The 19,724-nt window shown below is 31.8% G+C and overlaps 1 protein-coding gene across 2 annotated transcripts in view; it reads right to left on the bottom strand.

Moving 5' to 3' along the window:
• Nucleotides 1-19,724, bottom strand: part of LOC111504535 (uncharacterized) — a 43,542-nt gene that overhangs the window by 12,779 nt on the left and 11,039 nt on the right. For both annotated transcript variants that reach the window (XM_074170889.1, XM_074170890.1), the window contains exons 7-13: nt 13,962-14,101; nt 11,516-11,679; nt 7,607-7,754; nt 5,994-6,231; nt 5,835-5,936; nt 4,495-4,695; nt 559-1,191 (exon numbers count right to left, since the gene is read on the bottom strand). In XM_074170889.1, the coding sequence (XP_074026990.1) occupies nt 559-1,191; nt 4,495-4,695; nt 5,835-5,936; nt 5,994-6,231; nt 7,607-7,754; nt 11,516-11,679; nt 13,962-14,101 (1,626 nt within the window). The remainder of the gene's footprint in view (nt 1-558; nt 1,192-4,494; nt 4,696-5,834; nt 5,937-5,993; nt 6,232-7,606; nt 7,755-11,515; nt 11,680-13,961; nt 14,102-19,724) is intronic.

Genomic DNA, 19,724 nt, shown 5'->3' with positions numbered 1-19,724 from the left:
ATACCTCATGTTATGTAGTTAAACGTCAATGTAGGTATTCAGGCAATTATTAAAAGTTCCGCCATTTTGTAGTAGTTGACGATATTGACATTATATTCTAGGGTTATGAAGCATTTGTCATGAGCTTCAGAAAGATGTGTCACAAGACCCCCCTTTCCATTTAATTTTATTTTCCCAGATGGCACCCAGTCGCCATCTTGAAAGTTTCATCTGTCAATTTCACTTCAAAATAAAGTATTCATGCATTAATATCATTATCTCAAATTTTAATTTTTTGAGTTGACCCGTTCAAAAAATGAAATGGGAGGGGGGGAGGCTTTTAAAGAAATGCACTGCATAAGCTGCTTCAATGTCATCAAACAAAGTCCGGTAGCCTACTGAATCTATGTTTATAGAATTGAAGAAAATAATATATGATTTTAGTTCAAACTGAAAAATATTGGAAGAAAAGAATAATGTTATTGAACATTTACAAGCATGATTTTTAATAAATACCCAGTTTTAGGAAAACAACTTTTACAACTAAAAGAATATATTTAATAAATGAAACAAACTTACCAGATCTGAGGCTTTTTTGAAAACCTTGATGCAGTATATACAAGGATGTCCCTGGTTAGGAGTAGCTTTATGGAAGGACATGTGTTCCAAGTATTCAATTTTTCCATTAAGAAATTTTTTACATTTTCTACATTCATATCTAGTCTGTCCAGAATGATGATGCTTGAGATGTTTGTTAAGAAAAAAGTTGTTGGGAAGCACTTCCTGACAAATATGACAGATATATTGTTCTGGGTCTTCACGTTTCTGTTTGACTTCCTGATTAGATACAGGTTCGAGTTTGTCATTGTCAGCAACTATGTTTGCAATTTTTTGTGTACATTGGTGTTTTTGAAATGAATTGAAACTAGAAAAGCTTTCATTGCAATTCATGCAGATTATTCTGGAGTCTTCAAACAAATTTCTAGTTTCATTCAAGTCTGAAGTTTCAATGACCATGTTGCCATCAAAAATAGCAGGAGACTCTTTCACTGCTAGGTTATTAATAGTCTGAACATCGCCTTCATATAACAATAAATTTTCTTCTTCTGTTTGCTTTTGAACGATGGTATTCACTAAGTTAGCATTTGAATTCACCAATACCATATTTGCCCCATCTGGCATGAAATTACTGGCTATTAAGCTGTCTGAATTCTAAAAGAAAACAAGGATCAAAAAGATTCATATATTTTCTTCTAAGAGATAACACTTGATAGTGAATGATGTTTCACTAAGATTAATGCTTTGATGTAAGAGTGTTAGTTGCTCTGTTTTCATCTATTTATTTTTCAATCAGACTAACCAGAGTCCTAAATTTTTTTATTCAGTGAGAAACAATTAACAAGTTGAATGTATATATTCAGATTCTTTACAAAAACAAATGAATACAGCTGCATTTTTTGCTATGATTCCTGTCGATTTATGCTGTTTGGATTTCTTTTTTATTTGCTATCTCTCTCTCTCTCTCTGACTCTCGAAATTTCGAGGATAAAGTCGTAATTTCGATATTGAAGTCGAAATTTTGTGACTGAAGTTAAAATTTCGAGGTTTAAAGTCGTAATATCTATATGCAATATCCATAATATTGGTTGGCAGCACGGTAGTGCTGCCAACCAATATTATTGTTTTTTATTATAAAGTGGTTGAGTAAAAAATTTTTTTTTTCATAGCGACAACGGCGTTTTATTTCCTTAGAATCTGGAATAGTCTACTGTTACGTATACCGCCAGATGGCAGTGCGATTTCGCCCGATGAAATAAATACAAACTCCTCCCTAATTCTAACTTGACCAGGCCGGGGCATTCCAGGGCCGAACTTTATTCACCGACGTGTTCGTTCTTCCAAATTACATTTTAGATTAAAACATGTTCGTTTTCGTGTTGATCTCAAAGTTTGCACGAAAATTGCAGGTTATTTGAAAATTATGAATCTTTTATCAAAATTGATAAATTCAAGATGCGGACGAGATTTGTGATTAGGGCCCGATTTGACTTGCTATAAGGAAGTTTTCGGGGTCAGAGATTATGAATCTTTTGTCAAACTTAACGAATTCAAGATGACGGTTCCAAGATATGTGATTATGGTCCGAATCGATTTGAAATTAGTATGTGGATTTTTTTGGGCTCGTAGAGTATAAATGTATTGTCAAAATCAATGAATTCAAGGTGACGGACAAGTTGTGTTATCCGATTCATATTTGGTACAATGGGGTTTTCGGGTCGCACATTATGAATCTTTAGTTAAAATTAATAAATTCAAGATGGCGGCTTCAAGATGTCTGACGAGTATTGTGATTATGGACCGATTCGATTTAAAATTGGTATTTTGTAGTCTCTAGGCGTGATTTTTTTCTATTGAATTTCGGAAATTCAAGAGGGCGGACTAGTTTTGTGATATCTGGTCGGGCTCTATGGAAGACTGGCTTTAAGGTTCGAAGATAGTTATTTTTCTGTTGGAATTCAGAAATTCGAGATGGCAAACGAGTTTTGTTATTAATTGTCTAATTATATATAAATAACACTGGTATTTTGAGGTTGAAGATAATGAGTTTTTCATCAAATTTCAAGAATTCAAAATAGCAGCATGGAAGATGGCTATGGGTTATTTTGTGATTTATAGTCGTGTTCTGTTCAAAATTTATTTTTTCGAAAACATGAGCGGGGTGTTCAGAAAATCAGATGATACTTATGAATAAAGAATTGAGAAATCAAGTATCAGATTTTGTCTTTCAAGTAAGGGTCCTTTCACAATATCAATTTTCATCATTAGTTCGAAATGACGGAAAGATTTTATGTTTCATAGTCCGATCCTCAAAAATAATTCATCTAGGGCTCTCCGGGGTAAATTACTCATATTTTTCCTCAAAATTAATTCATACTGCCAGATATATTTTCAAAATTGAATGATTTGAATATAATATTTTGCAGGAGAGGTCCACAGTTTAAATAATATGTCTGATTCCATATAAAGAGTTAGACAATATAAGTCAATACCAATCGTGAATAATTCATTTCCGCTGATGTGTATGCAACTGTTGAAAATAAATGAAATCCAACAATGTTTTTGCTACCAATTTTGATTGTAATCAAATCAAAAATAACGAAATTCGTCCAACATTCTAGAGCCTCCATCTTAGTATTTCTTAATATGAAAATATTATGAAGTTTTGTCCCTAGTAATGAATACCTGTAAAATTTCAAGGCAATCGGAAGATATTAGACTTGCAAGATTTGATACAAACGTGTACACATGCAAACATACAGATAGGTAAGTTGAAAACTATCTGGTTATTGTAGAAATTTTAATATTTCAATCTTTCGTTTGGTCAGAATGACTTTTATCTTTTCCTATTCCCAATGCGACCCTGTGCTACATTTTACAATGGCTCTATGATACTCTCTCTCTCCCTCACCAGACGTGTGGGAGGAGCTACCTGACGGGCGTGTCATTTAAAAGAAATTCATCTACTATTCTGACTCCAGATTCAAAAGTAATAATTAGTTTTCACTAGTCGACGACTGAAGCAAAACTTTATTAGTTGACTTTGATCAAATTTGATATTTCCCATTTCGAAAGGCATAATGCAAGGAAATCAAATTCGTATAAATAACACATTCTTATTAAATTAATAACAAAATAAAGGAAACATTAGAAAGAAAATTGAGAAAGTCGTTTAACTGAGAAAATGATAGGCTTCAATACCAAAATGGAATAACACCAAAATATTCGTTAGTTTTGATGGTGGAATTGAAGAAAAATGCTCAAAAATGAGAGAAAGAAAAATGAAAAAAGAAAAATGCTCATCTAATATTCGAAAAATATTTTTTTTATTATTTTTCCTTTATACACTCATACAATCTCTCCTCAACCAGAATAAGAAAAATCGTTTCTGACTCCTTTTTTTTCAGGGATGAAGACCCTTAAAAACTCAAAGTGATATTTAGGCAAAACAAACTTATAGATAGATTATCTGAAAGAGTAATTCTGTTATAAACTGAGGTTGAGTTTTGGGTCAAAGAAAATCTTTACATTCACAATCAATTGAGAAGTACATACCAATATTGAATTTTACTAGTTCGAAATTTCATTGTCTAATATTAGGTACTCTAATATGATTCGAAATCTACAGAAGAACAAATAAAATTAGAATGAATAGATAAAATATCAATTTTGTATAAGCAATAAAACATGAAATGAAATTACAATAAAATAAATAAAATAAAATAATCGAGATATAAAATGAAAATGATCATAGAATAAAGATAAATGAAAAAGAATAAAGGTTAATAATGAGCAAAAAATTTAAAATATATAAACAAAAATTAAAAAAATACAAAAATATGTAAAAATGTTTAAAATTTTTCTGTATTTTTTAATGATTATACAAGTATGAATATAAAAAATACAAAAAACATAAAAAAAATATTTTTTTTGCCAATCACTTTCAAACAAACATACCAATATCTTTATATTTGTGTTGAGAGATGGATCCAAAACAAAATTTGAGTTTTCCAGTCGTTCCAATTCTTCCATAGTCATGTAAACTGCCCCATGATCATCATCATTTTGTATCAACAAGTCGTCAGTTCTGATTACATCTTCTAAAATGGAATCGGAAGGCGTTTCATTCTTAGCAAAGAAGCTGTCAGGATTCACTTGCTGAAATTAAAATGAACATCATAAACCACAAGCTGGGGTAATAAGCTAGAATATTGTTAAGTATAATGCAAAGGAAAGTGTAACCATATGAAATTTGTATGACAAGGGAGTCAAACATTCAGCATTATGAACTTATTTCGTCATTATGAAATTCTAAATATGAAAAATATTCAAGGATTATGATTCAAACTTATTAGCAATAAATTAATTCAATTTAAAATGTTTTACGGTATTATTGGATACTTTAGAAATCAAGTAATACTGAGACAAAATGCTAAGACCGGCACTGGCTAATGTAAGGTGATTTTTCCCATCTAATTTCAGATTATTGTAACTTATCAGTAATATCTTTGGATATGAAATAGATGTTCGTAAGATATCCCTCACTAGAAATGGGTAGGATGCTCCAAACAATCTAGTTAACTCAAAACTGAAATTCACTCAAAAACAAGCAACAACACTATTCAACACAACAGTACAACAGCATTAAGTAATGACAGAATCTAACTGATGTTGCCAAGCTGATAGAGTATATAAAACAACATGAATTTTCGTCTGATTTTGCAATCTCTATGAGTTTCAATGTATTCAAAATTGCAAGAATTCATGTTGACACCACAGACTCAAGAAGACTTCTGACGTCACTATATTCGAAAATATGTTTTTGGGAAAATATTTTATATAGGAAATAATCAAGTATAAAGATCTTGAACATCACTTTTATATGCTATTGCAATTAAGAACGTTGTACACTTGATTATAGATATTGCTGTTGAAACACTTTCTATTGAAAAAACTTTTTTTAACTGTGATGATACAATTCATGATGTATTAAGAAATGAAACTTTTCAAAATCTAGCGAAATCATAATTTCAATTATTTTACACACTCAAGAACAACTTCAGATTGAACTATGATCTATGAAATGTTCACTCTGTATCTATAAGAGGGCTGTACCCATAAATTAAAAATAAGCAGCCGACAAAATCTCAAATTAATAGTGAAAAAACGAACAAATTTTAAGAACTATCTAAGGAAATTTTAGTCATTTCTCTTGATTTTTAAAATGACTCATTGAAATCTTTAGGGAATTTTCAATTTTGAGCACTGTCATATTGAAAAAAAGTATTTGTTTTTACCACTATAGAAGTATCATCTTCATTGGAGGAAACACAGTCAGTAGCCACTATAGTAGAGTTATCTGCAGGCGAATTAATATCAGTTGTTCCGTTACCTACAATCTGAAATAAATATCTAAATTACAGATTTTTGAGAACAAACTAATATTCAATACAAACCTTTGGCAGGGCTTCTTCTTTATGAACTTCACGAATATGGTTTTTGCTCAATAGAAGAGTTTTGAAACGTTTGGAACAGTATGGACATATGTAAGGTCTGTTAGTATTGTGGACTAGCATATGCTTTTTGAGAAGTGTGGAAGTAACAAACCGTTTGTTGCATACTTTGCAAACATACTTCTTGATGTCATTGTGACTCAACAGGTGTTCTTTCAATCTATGAGTTGTGACAAAAGTCCTAAAAAATTATTGAGGAAATGTTTCAAATGTAATCATATTGAAGAATGAAGTGATATTAAACTTTGGTACCTCTTCTACTTTGAATGAGAATACCTGATTTCTCTATAAGCTTGGAAAAAAGTTCTTAATGTCATCCTTGTTTAAAAAGAAGTTAACGTATTTTTTGGTGATTTAAATATCAAAATTAAGGAAATAATAAACTAATTGAACTCATTGCCAAGAGTATACTTTCTGAGGGATTGAGATTGAATAATAAATTATCAGTAGAGCAATTGTAATGTCTTTTTTTACCTTTGATTTTATGTGTAAAATCTTACATTAAACCTCTATTGCGATTTCAAAATAAAACCAATTATTTTATTTTAGAAACCAAAATGTCTAATATCGCACAGTGCAATTCATTTGCACTTACCAAGTTTCTAGGCATGGATAAGGGAGGTTATGAAATATTCAGTCTATGGTATCTGAGATAGACTAATGCTCGTAAACAGTGCAGTAGTTTCTATAAACAAAGTCAAACAATTTTTTGACCAGTCTGCTCCAAATACTAAGCACTTATAATAAAATATGTGATGGAACAGGCTGATACTTGGTGAAAATAGAAAATCTTTAGGCGTGTTTAGTACTGAACATGCCTGAAGTATAGTGAAACACGTGTCATGGTTTTGTAAACTGTAAAGTGAAAATCTCGAAATAAAGTGTTATTTGAAAAAGTTACTAATTATAAATCGTTCAAATTTCAGGTGCGGTTTATCGGTTATAAAAATCAAATCCATCTACCTGGTATTTTATAATTTATAATCTCTAATGATATAGGTATTCATGATGTGGGTCAATTTCCAAAAATTCTGCACTCAAAAATATTTCATAATGTACTTCATTTGTATAGAAATATATGATTGAAAATAATTCGATTGATATTTAGTTATCAGGAATGGATATCAAACTATATTATATGACTTCCATTCAATGTTCGCTTTTCAAACCTTTTTCAATTCAGAATTTCATACTTTGTGGAACTTCTATGAAGGCTTCGTTGAAAATTCTTGAGAAAATGTATGAAATACCAAAATTTTTACAGTTTTTCTCAATATACAACCTGTAAAAATCCTCTGAATGTGATTTTTTGAAAAAATATATATAGAAATCTCACCAAACCTCCCTTCTTTTTTGATCAATTTTATTTTGGACTAAATATTTATGTTGGTCTACCTGACAACAAGGATGGAATAATTAAGAATTTTCTTCTCCATTAACAAGGACACAGATTCAGAAGTCGGATATCTCAATTGGATAAAAATTGTATCAACCCAGAAATACACAAATCTAAATTATTGTTTATAAAGAAGAAACGTGAAAAAAAATCAACTCACTTATGGCATAGATGACAATCATAATGACTTTCACTAGTATGATTTCGTTGATGCCTATTGAGGTTAACTTTTTTAGTAAATCTTATTGAAGACGAATTTGCTCCAGTACTACCAACACGTGGTTTTGTTTGTTTGAAGGTGATGTTTCCTTAAATAAAGTATTAATTGAATGAAAATAAAAGAAAGATTTTGACAGAAATCTAAATGAGTTTGAATACTGTGTCGAGGACAGATACAAACATATGAAAAAATTGATATTTCAAAATAAGTACCTACACCCTAGGTATAGCATAATTCAATGTCCAGCGTGGTATAAGCCGACAAAATAATTTTCGGCAGGCATTTACTAGAACCTACGGTGTAGGAACTTTAGAAGAACTGACTCTATGCCTATATGTTCTAGCATTCCCCTCATCCCCCTTTCTCAAAAAGATGAAGTGATTTTTTTTAATGGGAGATATGGGACTTTCATTCTCTACATTGACATGTTTTTATTTTACATTGCTATGAAAATGTTCGAATAAACATTGAATAAATAAATTGATGGATGTAGCCGTTACTACGTGATAGGAGATCATAATGAAAAGAGAAATGAAAATTTCTATGTTTTTTACCACTTTTAATTGTAACTAACGTTACTGCAGTTTCGTTCTATATGGACATTCTCAAACTAATACAATAAACTAACAATGATTCATTACATTCGCCAATATATACCATTCAGGTACTTGATTGAGTACCTGAATTTACAGTTCACAATGCGGATGTGCCAATTTAAAAACCGGAGAGTAAATTAAATCGATTTGATCATCTAACAGGTTACACCCGCAATGTTTATGCTTGTAAATTTCCAAGGATTCTAAATAATTGAGTTTGCAACCCTTCCTTGCATAGTGCAGAATTTCCGTATCGTTTAGATTCGGAAACTTGTGGTTGCATGCCAAGGAATGGTTTGAAAACGTCGAATCATTTTTTCAAGAAAGACCCGACGAAAAATAGTCAAAATGAACTGAAAAATTTCTTCTCAGATACTAAAATCATTTTCACGGAATCAAAGAAACGGAGAATCACCAACATGAACCCCTCTTGCCCTAAACTGTATGGCCTGATAAAAACACATAAAGAGGATAACCCCATAAGACCGGTAGTTTTGTATATAAATAGTCCGGTAAGAGAACTAGGAATACGTCTTAACAAGTTGTTCAAAAATATTACCAATTTCGTCCCACCTCACAGCATTAAAAATTCACCGACTTTAGTAGAAAACATAAGGAACCAAACCACGCCACATAATTCAATTTTAGTTTCATTCGATGTAAAGAGTATGTTCTCCAACATGCCGTACAAAGAGTGTAAGCCCCTCATTTTAGACATATTATATCAAGCCAAAGTAGACCATATTCTCCCTTTGAAGTTTCAACAGCTTTCGATGTGTGCCTAAATCAGAGCTACCTACAGTTCAACAACAAATTATATAAAAAGGATTCAGGTTTACCAAAAGGCTCACCCCTTAGTCCACTTTTAGCAGACAAATTTATGAGCAACTTGGAGACCACTATAGTAAACTCCGACCTGGGTAAAAAACATATACATTTTTGGTACAGATATGTAGACGATATTCTTGCCTGTTTCAGAGGTACTACACGACAGCTGAACCAATTTATGACATTCATGAACAATCTCAATAGCAACATTCAGTTCACACTCGAAACAAAGATAGAGAAACAGATAAATTTCTTAGACCTGGCCATTACACACAATCAGAATAAATTCGAGTTCAATGTTTTTAGAAAACCTGGCTACACAGACATCACCATCCCAAGTGATTCTTTCCATCCAGACAGTCATGAATTAGCAGCCTACAACTCAATGTTGCACAGAGCATTCGCACTGCCTTTGTCTGCAGACAATCTAGCTAGGGAAATTGATACAATTACACAGATAGGTCATAATAATGGTTTCAACGCAGATAATATCCAGAAGTTAGTCAGGAAACAAAGCCGGAAATTCACTCACAGATTAAGATTAAGAAATGGGTAACGCTAACTTATTTTGGAAAAAGAACAGAAATAATCGCAGGTTTCTTCAGAAAAAAACAATGTGGAAGTAGCATTCAAACCACTTGCCAGGTTATCTCATTTCCTTTTCAATGCCAAAGATAAGGTCAACAAATTGGAAAAATCTGGAGTTTATAAGCTAAAGTGTCCGGAGTGTAATAGTGTTTATGTGGGACATTTGCGGAAGAAATTTCCAAAAACGGTATGCTGATCATGAAAGGTCCTTCAGACTAGGAAAAAATGATTCGACGTTTTCAAACCATTACTTGGCATGCAACCACAAGTTTCCGAATCTAAACGATACGGAAATTCTGCACTATGCAAGGAAGGGTTGCAAACTCAATTATTTAGAATCCTTGCAAGCATAAACATTGCGGGTGCAACCTGTTAAATGATCAAATCGATTTAATTTACTCTCCGGTTTTTAAATCGGCACATCCGCATTGTGAACTGTAAATTCAGGTACTCAATCAAGTACCTGAATGGTATATATTGGCGAATGTAATGATTCATTGTTAGTTTATTGTATTAGTTTGAGAATGTCCATATAGGACGAAACGGCAGTAACGTTAGTTACAATTAAAAGTGGTAAAAAACATAGACATTTTCATTTCTCTTTACTTTGGATAAACTTTTCGTTTTTTTTTATGAAATGATTGTATCAATTTTTTAACTTTCTTGCAAAAATGTAAAAAAATACAATTGATCTTGAAAACAAATACTGCCTAAATGTTATTTTGGTTCAAAAGTGGTTTCTGAGGATGAGTACATTTGACATTACTGTTGAAAATTGTGAAATCATACATCAGTATTGAAGAATTTCACCAGTACTGCTTGAGCAATGGACTCACTTAAAAAAAGTGTATTCGTGACCTTTTTACCGCAAAATATTTGTCAGGATTATATTAATTTGGTAAGATTAAATGTAAAATATTTACAAGAACTGAACTCAGTGAAATTCTTGGGATTAACACTGGATAGTGAGATGACATTGTTGTCACATATTGAAAATATAGTAGGCAGGTTGAGCTCTGCATGTTTTTTTGATTAGATAAATAAAAAATACTGTTTCAAAATATATTGAAAATTGCTATTTTTGGGCTTTTGTAATCAATATGGTGAGCAAACAACTGAATTCACCAAGGAATGTTACAGCTTTTCATTAATTCAACTTGTCAATGACACTGGAACATCTAGCAATGAATGAATTCAAGAATGGGATGAATTCAAGAATGGGATGAATCCCATTTTTTAATTAAATTGAAATGAAGCCGATTGATTTGTAGATTTTCGGTTGATTCTAAGATCAGTAGATGAAAAGTAGATGAAAACGGTTTCAGAGTTGCAGATGAAGTAGTTCCTCAGCTGCTAATTGAATGCTGTAATTTTTTAAGGAATAAGTGGAAAGAAAATCCAGCTGCTTATGATAAAAAACCCGCTACTCAACTTTTTCATGCAGTATGTTCATCAATGTTATAGATAGTAATAAAACTAAATCTAAACTGGTGAATATAAAACAAATACTAGTTTTGTAGAGAATTAATGTACAAGTTTCGAGTTGAAAAATTATAATAGAAATAGTGAAAATTATTGTTTTGTGTCTCTCCTTTGATTTAAAATTTGACAAATAGAGAATATTTTCAGGGTGGACTGTGTTACATCTACATATTGTTTGAATTGCAATGACCCAATTTGTTTCATATACAAAACTCTGTAATACTAAAAAAAGGGATGAAGCAACCAAAATAAAATGTGACTGTACTTTATTCAGTTACTCCTTTCTATATCTACAAAAAAAAAAACTAAAAATTGTTGTTATGAATTTTATCAGGTATACCTGAATTAAACTCACCATGTATAGTCTGATATGAAGGTTGTTTCGATACAGCTTTTATTTCAGGCTCCATAGCATGTGATGGCCCTTTTTCCTTTGTATGCATTTGTGCCTTTTCGAAATCATCAAATACACATTTACAAAGAGAGCACACCCATACTGATATATCTAATTCGTGTTTCCTAGAAATATAAACTTGATTCAAATCCTTGACAACTATTTAGTAAAATGAAAAAGTTTCATAGAAATACCATTACTTTAAAACAAAATATATATATATATATATATATATATATATATATATATATATATATATATATATATATCTAAATTAATTTCTTGTTTTCCACATTGAAGGATCGTAAATGTAGCAAAGTAGATATGTAAACAGATAATAAAAACTTTATTTGATATCCCGAATTTGAATTCCTGAATGTATTGGACTCTCCTTGAAGAAAATAACAATAAACAAATACATCAACTTGAAAAAGAGATTTTCCATTAACCAGTTGGTCTGACAATTGTTTGGTAACATACTTTCAAGGACATATGTCTTGGAATGAAGTAATCTTGGTAGATTTTGTCAGAAGCTCTTAGAGTCCAGGTGTTCACTATTTTGGTCTGACGAAAATATCTGCAACGTTCTCTCTTGAAAGAGAGTCAGCAGCTTCATTACCATACAGGTAAGTATGGCCAAGAATCCAGACAAGAGATAATTTATTTTTTTGATTGCATATGCAATCAGTCAGAGTTGCCCAAAATGCTGGACTGTCTAATCACTAGAAAACTTTCATTCGATTTCAGAAACATCATAATCAATCAACAACATGGTTTTACCAAAGGGAAATCAACTTCTACGAACTTATTACTTTATGAAAACTACATCATAAATAATCTTGAAAATAGGCTACAAGTGGACTCTATATACACAGATTTTTCTAAAGCCTTTGATAGAGTCAACCATAACCTACTGATTGCTAAGTTGAATGCCTTGGGTTTAGAAGGAGATATTTTAAATTGGATTGAAAGCTACCTTTACAATAGAGTTCAATACGTTAAATATGGCAACTCTATATCTGAACCGATAAATGTGCCATCAGGTGTTCCTCAGGGATCCCACATAGGCCCATTACTGTTCAATTTATTTATCAATGATGTCTCCACTGTTTTTACCTCCAGCTCATTTCTAATGTTTGCAGATGATTTAAAGGTGTTCAAATCAATACAAAATATATCAGATGCTCAGGCACTTCAATGTGATTTGGTACAGTTTTCTAGCTGGTGTGACGTCAACCTTTTGCATTTGAATCCAGATAAGTGTCAAAAAACTACTTTCTCAAGGATCAATAATGTATATGATTACTCGTATAAAATCAATGGGAATGATTTAGCAGTAACGGATAAAATAAAAGATTTAGGTGTCATTTTTGACTTAAGTACCAAATAACGGAAGCCTCATCTCGAGCCCGTAAGATGTTAGGTTTTACACTTCGTTCTGCTAGAGACCTAAGTGTCGAATCTATAAAACTGATTTATTGTGCACAAGTGAGATCCATTCTTGAGTATAACTCCATTGTATGGTCACCCTATTATAATGTTGATGTTGAGTTGTTAGAGGGGTGTCAAAACAAATTCTTGAGATATGTTGCTTTTCAGTTAGGATTAAATAGAGGAGAGTATAACTACTCACAGATATTGAACATATTGAACATGAACACCTTAACTCATAGGAGACTTGAAACAGATCTTGTGTTTGTCCACAAAGTATTAAACGGCTATATTGATTCTCCAGAAATAGTTGAGCTTTGTACTACTCTCTCTGTGAATGATAGAAGAACCAGAAATAGTGATATTTTTAAAATTCCTTTTTGTAGAACCAATTATGGTCAGAATGAAACAATATGTAGGATATTGAAATCAGCAAATCATTACCATCTTACCTGGAATTTTTTAATTCATCATTATTATCCTTCAAAAAATCGATTAAAAACATCTGATGTATCTTTAGTTTGTAAGCACATGTACAATTTATAAAAAGATATTTGTAAAAATTGGCTTGTCCGTTGAAATAAATAAATCTTCCTATTGAAGAGAGTCTTTTGGCAGTTCAAGATTAGTTTTGTCAAGTTATGTATAAGGTTCAATCTCTCCACACACCAATCAATAGCATAGATTTCCATTCGAAATACAGACCCTCTCCTGAGTCTGCGAGTGTATGCACCTGCACCACAACCTGACAGTACTTTTGATCTATCCGTGAACCAACATGACATATAAGATACACATTAACAAAATTGAACCGAAATTTCTAATCTTCAGAATATCGCAGGACTAGAACCTGCACCCAGCAAGTCCGCAGGACTAACTGTCGTTCATGATTATATTTGTAACTTCTCTTGATCTACTTCTTATAGAAAAATTAATATTTATTTCTTTTCCTACCGACAATTAGTAGAATACTTACCGCATGTGAGTATTTAAGTTTCTGCTTGATCCAAATACACAATCACATTTATTGCATTTATAACTTTTAGATGTATTATGGGTATTCATATGAGAAAGCAGAGTATATTTCAACGTAAATGCCATATCACACTGTGTGCACTGAAAATTGAAAACAATTTCACAGAAAATTATAAAAATAGTCAAACTCGTGCAACAGAACATTCAACAGAAATATTTTTCCCAATTTTGTTACATAAGTATTACTCCACAAAAAAGAGAGAAACTATGACAACAAACATGAAAAAGAAATTATATTGATACATATTTCATATTTATTTACATTCATTAATATCTTCCAGTATTTATTGTTGTTATCCATCACTAAAACCAATTGGTAAACTATCTTTGTTGAAACAAGCCAGTTCCACTGGGTTATATTTACATTTATACAATTTTATCACTCTGGTTGTTTATATCCACAATTATAATGTGTATGAGTGTATGACCTCTTTTCAACAGCTGCAATTGAACATAAATGACACATTTGATAATTCACTGAGGCTTTTCATTCTGTATTATCAAAAAAATATTCCCGTACATTCCCCGAAAATGTAAAAGTTTTTGTATGTTATAACTGGACAGCTATCACCCGAAGACAATGGGGAATGTTCCTCCTGACGAAATTCAAGTAGTTTTCATAAAAGAGCTCTAAAACAACGCATTTTAAACTTATCATTTCAATCTTTTTCTTTAAAAAATTATTTAAATACTCAAAAAAGAGGAATGAAATAATGCATTCAACATTTAAAGGGATTCGTTTTTATTTCACCATTTGGCAACATCGGTTATAGCTAATAAAGGACAATGAATCTGTTACCCGTATGAGACAAACAAAGATGACATATTTCAGAGGCGTGCTGTTCTGTTTACTTATGTTCCGAGTTCCGAGACATTCTGTGACATATGACATTTTGTGCACCTAACCTATCTTCCTCTATATATCAATCAATCAATCAAATATACTTTATTGTCTGAAGAACTAAATCTTGTAGACAAAGTCATAAATAATATGTAAGATACAAAAATCTACATAAAAAAACATACACAATTTAAACAAAATACAATAAACATAAGCTGAAAATGTGAAATACACTGAGATATTCAGCTGGAAATAATAGGACATAGAAATAAAAGTTAAGATTCAAGAGAATCGTCAAGATACTCCTGAACTGAATAATAGGCCCTATCAACAAGTAGCATTTTAACTGCTCTTTTGAATTTGTTAAGCACTATAATTTCTTTAATTCGGGCTGGTAAGTGGTTAAACAGTTTGATCCCGTTGAATATAATTGAATCCCTAACAAGGGAGCTCGCAGGAATAGGCAGATCTATGTTACTATTGTGGCTACGAGTATTATCTGAGGAAGGGGGAGATGCACCAGAATAATCTTTTTTATCAAGCAAATTGATTCCAAGATAAACAGGGCAGCTACTGTTAGAATACCGTGAGCTATGAAAAGAGGCTTGCATGGATCCCTGGGAGCTGCTTTGCACATATATCGGACAGCCCTTTTTTGGAGCACAAAAATCATTTGAAATAAATTTGAATTGCCCAGAAGGCAATTCCATATTAAATATGGGAATCTATTAGAGTGAAATAAGCTGTTCTTGAATGGGAGTAGCCTAGTTCTCTAGAAATCACTCTTAGTGTATAGCAACCTGAGGCAAGCTTCTTGCTTAAGTTTATTGTGTGATTTTTAAATTTCAGTTCATCATCAATGTTCAACCCTAGAAATTTATAATTATGTACCCTGTCTAAGATTTTGTCACCAAGGCAGATCTCAGGTAAGTTGCAGTGGAAAGTAAGTATGCCAGTTTTATTGATATAAAATGATAACTTATTGCAGTCGCACCATTCTTTGATTTTGTTGATGTCAGCTGAGATGGCATCTTGAAGGGTAGGAATGTCCTTGTTGTGCCATAATAAAGTGGTGTCATCAGCAAAGAGAGTAATTGTGGCCGTTATATCTATAAAAGCTACGTCATTTATGTAGATAAGAAACAAAATTGGGCCAAGGATCGATCCTTGTGGTACACCACATTTGATAGTTTGAGCAGAGGAACACTCGGTTATTTTAACTTACTGTTTGCGACCTGATAAGTACGAATGAAACCAGTATGAAGCCATACTGTTGCAACTTATTAAGAAGGATCTCATGGTTGACACAGTCGAAAGCTTTCGATAGATCACAGAAAATAGCAGCGACTGCTTCTTTAGTGTAATATTCGGAGTATATCATTTCTAACAGAGAGAACATAGCATCATTAGTACCCTTATTTGCTTGGAATCCAAATTGACGAGAAGTAAGGATGTTATTATCATTGCAAAAACATAAAATTTTGCTTTTCACTAGTTTTTCTATGAGTTTAGCAAGGGTAGGAATAAGTGCTATAGGCCGGAAGTTGGAAGGGTCATCATTGGGTCCACCCTTATACAAAGGGATTATCAGAGATGTCTTCAGAAACGATGGGAACTCGCCAGAGTTATGAGTTGTGATAAAACCACTAAGGTTGAATAAGGTAGATTTTCAAAAATTTTAACAGAAATATCGTCTATACCTTTGCTATTCTTGTTTTTGATATTTTTGATAACTGCTATTATTTCCTCGGGATTTGTTTCATAGAGGGAGAAAGTTTCTGATATGTCAATATTGGATAGAAAATTTAAGGGATTAACAGTTGATGATGTATTTTCGGTGAGTTTGTCCGCTATGGTGCAAAAGAAGTTATTTAATAAATTGGGATCCAAGCCTACTTCGAATGAAGGTTTATTGGACTTTTCTCTGAGATCGTTGATAATGGACCAGCTTTCCTTAGATTTATTTCCTGCTATATTTAGTCTATGTTTGTAGTAAATCTGCTTAGCATGCTTCAAAGTAACTCTGTAAATTGACCTATAATTATTATAGTAATTGATAAATGAAGTTTGATTAGGATCTAAAATTTTCTCATATAATGTAATGATCTTTGGTTCTTGGCAGAGATTTTAATACCTTCAGTCAACCAGGGTTTTCAATTTTTTATTTTGATTTTTTGTAAAGGAAATTATTTATTAAAATTTTCTAATAACCCATTGTAGAATGCCTCAAAAGGGTGAGAATTGTCTAAGAAGAAAGCCCAGTTTGTTTGCTCCCAACGTTGATAAAACCTATTATAGTTCCGCTTGCTGAATAAATGATTCCTTTTATCACATTTTCTGGCAGTTTTGGAAGGGAATTTGGAGGAAAAGACTACAGCTTCATGATCCGATAGCCCAGAAGGGATAACCGAGCAAGCAATGTTTGTTAAATCTAAATTACTGCAAATGTAGTCTATTAATGAAGCTGAGTATTGAGAGATACGAGTGTGACAGTTTACATGCATGGATAAATTGAAAGATGTAAGGAGATTGGTTAATAGTAAGGTACTTGTGGAGCAGGAGTCTTCAAAATTGATGTTAAGGTCGCCAGCAAGAATAACCGATGAACTATTTGGTAGTTGCGAGAGTAATGATTCCAAGTGTTTTAAGAACAAATTTATGTCTGATGAAGGAGTCCTATATATGCATATTATGTATAATTTGAGTTCTGAACAGTATATCACGCAAAATTCAAAAGTTTTTTCAAGTTGCATTGTATGAAACTTGTCAATGTTAATAAAGGAGGGTCCGTTCTGGGAATTTTTGATCAAAATTAAAGTTCCACCATGAATGTGATCTGTTCGATTGAATTTGGAAATTATTGAGTATCCTGGCACGTGAGCAGATTCACCTGAGTTGAGCCAATGTTCAGTCAAAAGGACTAATTTAGGAAAATTCTGGCTTTCTAAGAAAATAAATAATTCATCGGTCTTGTGGCGGATTGACCGGATATTCAGCAGTAGGATTGTCAGTTGCTGTGATGAAAGGAGGTTTTTGGGAATACATGCTAAGTTGTTAGTGACCCGACAAAGATAGTATATAAATAAATAACAAAACAACTGTTGTTTATGTGGCTTGTGGAGGTGGTATTGAACTATAATTTATATTTTGCCTTAATTGTTGATTTATAAAGATAATTTTTTTTAAGTAGAATATCTAGGTACCTATAAATTATTTCAACTTGATATAGACGCTGTTGTCAATATGTGAATTAGAAACAAATCCCTTTAAAAATTGAAACCCAACATTTGAAACATCAATTTGAATACTTTTCGAAGTGAATTTGAAAAACTCATGAATTAAACTCAACTTTATTTTGTTCAAACTTGCATTTGCTGTAATAACCCAAATTGAGGAACATTCCCCATTGTGGATACTAACAATCGAAACGTCGTGAAGTAACTTGGTTTGGAATCTTTTAATTTTATATTTTCAATTTTCATTTCTTGTTAATAATTTTTTTAATTTTTGAGCTCGTGTTAATATATCAATTTTTTTTGTTGTTGCTTCTATGGTATTTCATTGTAATTTCAGTTTTTTGCTTAATAAAATTGTTTTTTCAGCTAATCTTTTTTATTTTTTTTTTAGATTCTTTCAGAGAATTCAAACCAATTTATATATCATATTAGACAATGAAAGTCCGAGCTGATGAAATGCACCACGAAACATTGTCAACCACATTCAAACAAACTTAGTTGACTCATTTGTCACAATATACATGAATATAAGGTTTCTATACTCCACTAAGAAAATGTATGATTTGGAAAGACCGTTATGAACTCTATTATCAAGATGTATATTCATTTCATCATAATGTATAATTTATATCTTATTCAGAAAGAGTTAAAGGTCAATTTTTGTTTTGAATGGATCAAATGTTCACACATAATCCTCTTTCCTCCCACAATAATCATCTCCCAAATAAATTCAAATCGAAAGGGTGAGTTCAGTTAAAATATAACACTTTAATGAAAGATTCATTATGTTCAATTCCATGTTCTCTTTTGATTTGGATGTGTTGTGTATATCAAAAAGTATCTAACTTTTCTATAAAATGGGAAAATGTTCTGAATTTTTTTTATTGAACTCATGTTTTTTGTCGACTCATCACGAATCTAATGTCAAAATGTGGCCCTTCTGTCCGCTTTTGGAGATATGACCACTCAAAACTTGAAAACACAATTATTTAAGGAACGGACTTTTGGTAACACATGGTTTGCTATATAATAGCTTCCTCATGCGTGTTCATAAGATATGTACAATGTATGAACACGTCTCAGGAAGCTTTTATATAGCGAAACACGTATTGCGGTTTTGTAAACTGTTCAGTGAAAATCTCAAAATAAATTCTTACTTCTAGTACTGAAAATTCCTGAAATTGTAAAAAACAGGTAGATTTTCAAAAAACAATTACAATACAATATTACTTTTAGGAAAACAAGTGATTTATAATTATATTAATTATCGACATTATATGAAAACAAGTTTAATAATGTTTGTTTGAAGGTGATTGACAATGTTTCGTGATGAATTTTACTAGTTCTGACTTCCATTGTCTACTATATAAAATGATTTGAAATCCCTGAAACAAGTAAAAAAGAATAATTAAAAAAGAATAGTTGAAAATAACAATTATATTAAGCAACAATAAACCTGAAATGAAATCAACACAACATCGAGTGGTCCCAAGCTGAGATCTTGCACAGAGAGGAACATTGGTTCAGGAGAAAATTTAAGGAAGCCGCATATATGTTGTCCAACAACGTATTCAGCCAGGCCAGCGTAGATATACGAAACATATGGAAACCCATCATCAAACGGAAA

Source organism: Leptinotarsa decemlineata, unplaced genomic scaffold (genome assembly GCF_025532065.1).
Source record: "Leptinotarsa decemlineata unplaced genomic scaffold, Ldec_3_MD MMD2_tig00000008_RagTag_RagTag, whole genome shotgun sequence".
Classification (NCBI taxonomy): Eukaryota; Metazoa; Arthropoda; class Insecta; order Coleoptera; family Chrysomelidae; genus Leptinotarsa; species Leptinotarsa decemlineata.
The sequence above is the reverse complement of the archived record's forward strand: the minus strand, read 5'-3'. Positions and strand labels throughout refer to the sequence as shown.